The sequence below is a fragment of the Euleptes europaea genome, chromosome 4 (genome assembly GCF_029931775.1).
Source record: "Euleptes europaea isolate rEulEur1 chromosome 4, rEulEur1.hap1, whole genome shotgun sequence".
NCBI lineage: Eukaryota > Metazoa > Chordata > Lepidosauria > Squamata > Sphaerodactylidae > Euleptes > Euleptes europaea.
In genome coordinates, this window is record NC_079315.1 from 88,362,151 (window position 1) to 88,363,918 (window position 1,768).

The 1,768-nt window shown below is 66.9% G+C and overlaps 1 protein-coding gene across 1 annotated transcript; it reads right to left on the reverse strand.

Annotated features, from left to right (window-relative positions):
• Positions 1–625: 625 nt before the first annotated feature.
• Positions 626–1,768, reverse strand: FOXD1 (forkhead box D1). The gene has a single exon (XM_056849019.1). It carries the CDS (start codon positions 1,766–1,768, stop codon positions 626–628), a length of 1,143 nt encoding a protein of 380 aa, XP_056704997.1.

The following is a 1,768-nucleotide window of genomic DNA, read 5'->3' on the forward strand; positions in this document are numbered from 1 at the left end:
TGGTGTTGTTACAAATAAGAATGGCAACAGTAACACTCGCCGGTAATCTTAACAATATTCCTGGTAAAGAATACGCAAAGTACAAAAAAAAAAAAAAAGCACCTCCGTAGCCTATCATGATACAAAAACACAGGTTAAAATAAGAACTGATCATCTCGACTCTTCTCTGTGTAAACAATGTTAACCGTTTCAGAATATAAAAATACATGAGAGAACTACGACGAAAGGCAGCCGGGCGCTGGGCTGTTCTTCCTGGAGAGACACCTCGGTTCAGTTTGTTTCCCCTGGTCCGTCCTTCCTGGGTATTTACGTGGGCCTTTTTTTACCTGGCGGCTGCCGCTTGGAGCGCCGCACCCAAGAATTTCGGAAGGGTTTAGAGTTATTATTTTTTTAATATATATCTATCTATATCAAAAGGCAAGAACGAAGGACCACTCTTGGGCGCGCGCCGTTCTGTCGATGCAGCCCGTAGAAATGGCTCCGCATAAATAGAGGGGCTGAAACCTCGGGAGGAAGCGAGCCCCCCTCCCTCCCTGCCTCCCTGGGAAGGTCTCTGGGTAAGAGAGGGGCGGTGGGGGGTGTGTGTGTGTGGGGGGGCAGCGAGCCCGGTCCTACCTTGGGAGACTTAGCAATTGGGGATCCGAGCGGCCAGGGGTCCGGCCGGGGCCCGGGCGCTGCCTTGGCGCAGGGTGCCCCCCAGCGAGGCGGCGGCGGGCAAAGGCGAGGCGGCGGCGGGCGAGCGGGCCAGCACGGGCAGGACGGCCGCCTGGGAGGCGTCGGGGGGGCGGAGGCCGCGGCCGATGATGCTGTCGATGGAGAAGGGCGAGCGGGCCGGGGCCGGGGCGCCGCCGCTCTTGGCGGGGGCGCGCAGGGAGGCGGCGAGCGGCGGGTAGGCGAAGCGGGCAGTCCTGCCCAGGTCCGGCGGCGTCGGGGCGGGCAGGAGCGGGGCTGGCGGGGGCGGCCGGCCGGCCGGAGGCGGCTGGAAGGCGAAGAGAGGCGAGGCGGGCGCGTAGGGCTGGAGCGGGAGGCCGTAGGGGGCGCAGCCGTAGGGCCCGTAGGCGTAGGCGGGGGGCGGCGGGGGCTGCGGGCCGGCGGGCAGGAAGGCGGCGGCGGCGGCGGCGGGTTGGAGGCGGCGGAGGAGCAGGTCGGGGGCCGGGGGGGGCGGCGGGAGGGGCTGGCGCTTGAAGCGCTTCCTGCGGCGGAGGAAGGAGCCGTTGTCGAACATGTCGGCCGACTCGGGGTCGAGGGTCCAGTAGTTGCCCTTGCCCGGGTTGCCCGGCTCGCGGGGGATCTTGACGAAGCAGTCGTTGAGCGAGAGGTTGTGGCGGATGGAGTTCTGCCAGGCGGGGAACTTCTCCCGGTAGTAGGGGAAGCGGCCGCTGATGAACTCGCAGATCTCGCTCAGCGTCAGCCGCTTCTTGGCGCTCTGCAGGATGGCCATGGTGATGAGCGCGATGTACGAGTAGGGCGGCTTCACCAGGCTGCTCTTGCCCGCGCCCGGCCCCGCGCCCCGCCGCCCCGCCGCCCCGCACGGCGGCGACGAAGAGGGCGAGCCCGGCGGGCGCGAGCCGGGCGAGGCGGCCTCCTCCTCCCCCTCCTCGTCCTCCTCCTCCTCCTCCCCCGGGAAGCAGCAGCGGCGGCGGAGGGTCTCCTCGTCGTCGTCGTCGTCCTCGTCGTCGCCCGCCTCCTCGCCCTCGCCCACCACGTCGATGTCCGGCTCTCGGGCGGGCGCCGCGGCGGCCTCGCCCGTCTCCGCGCCCAGAGTCAT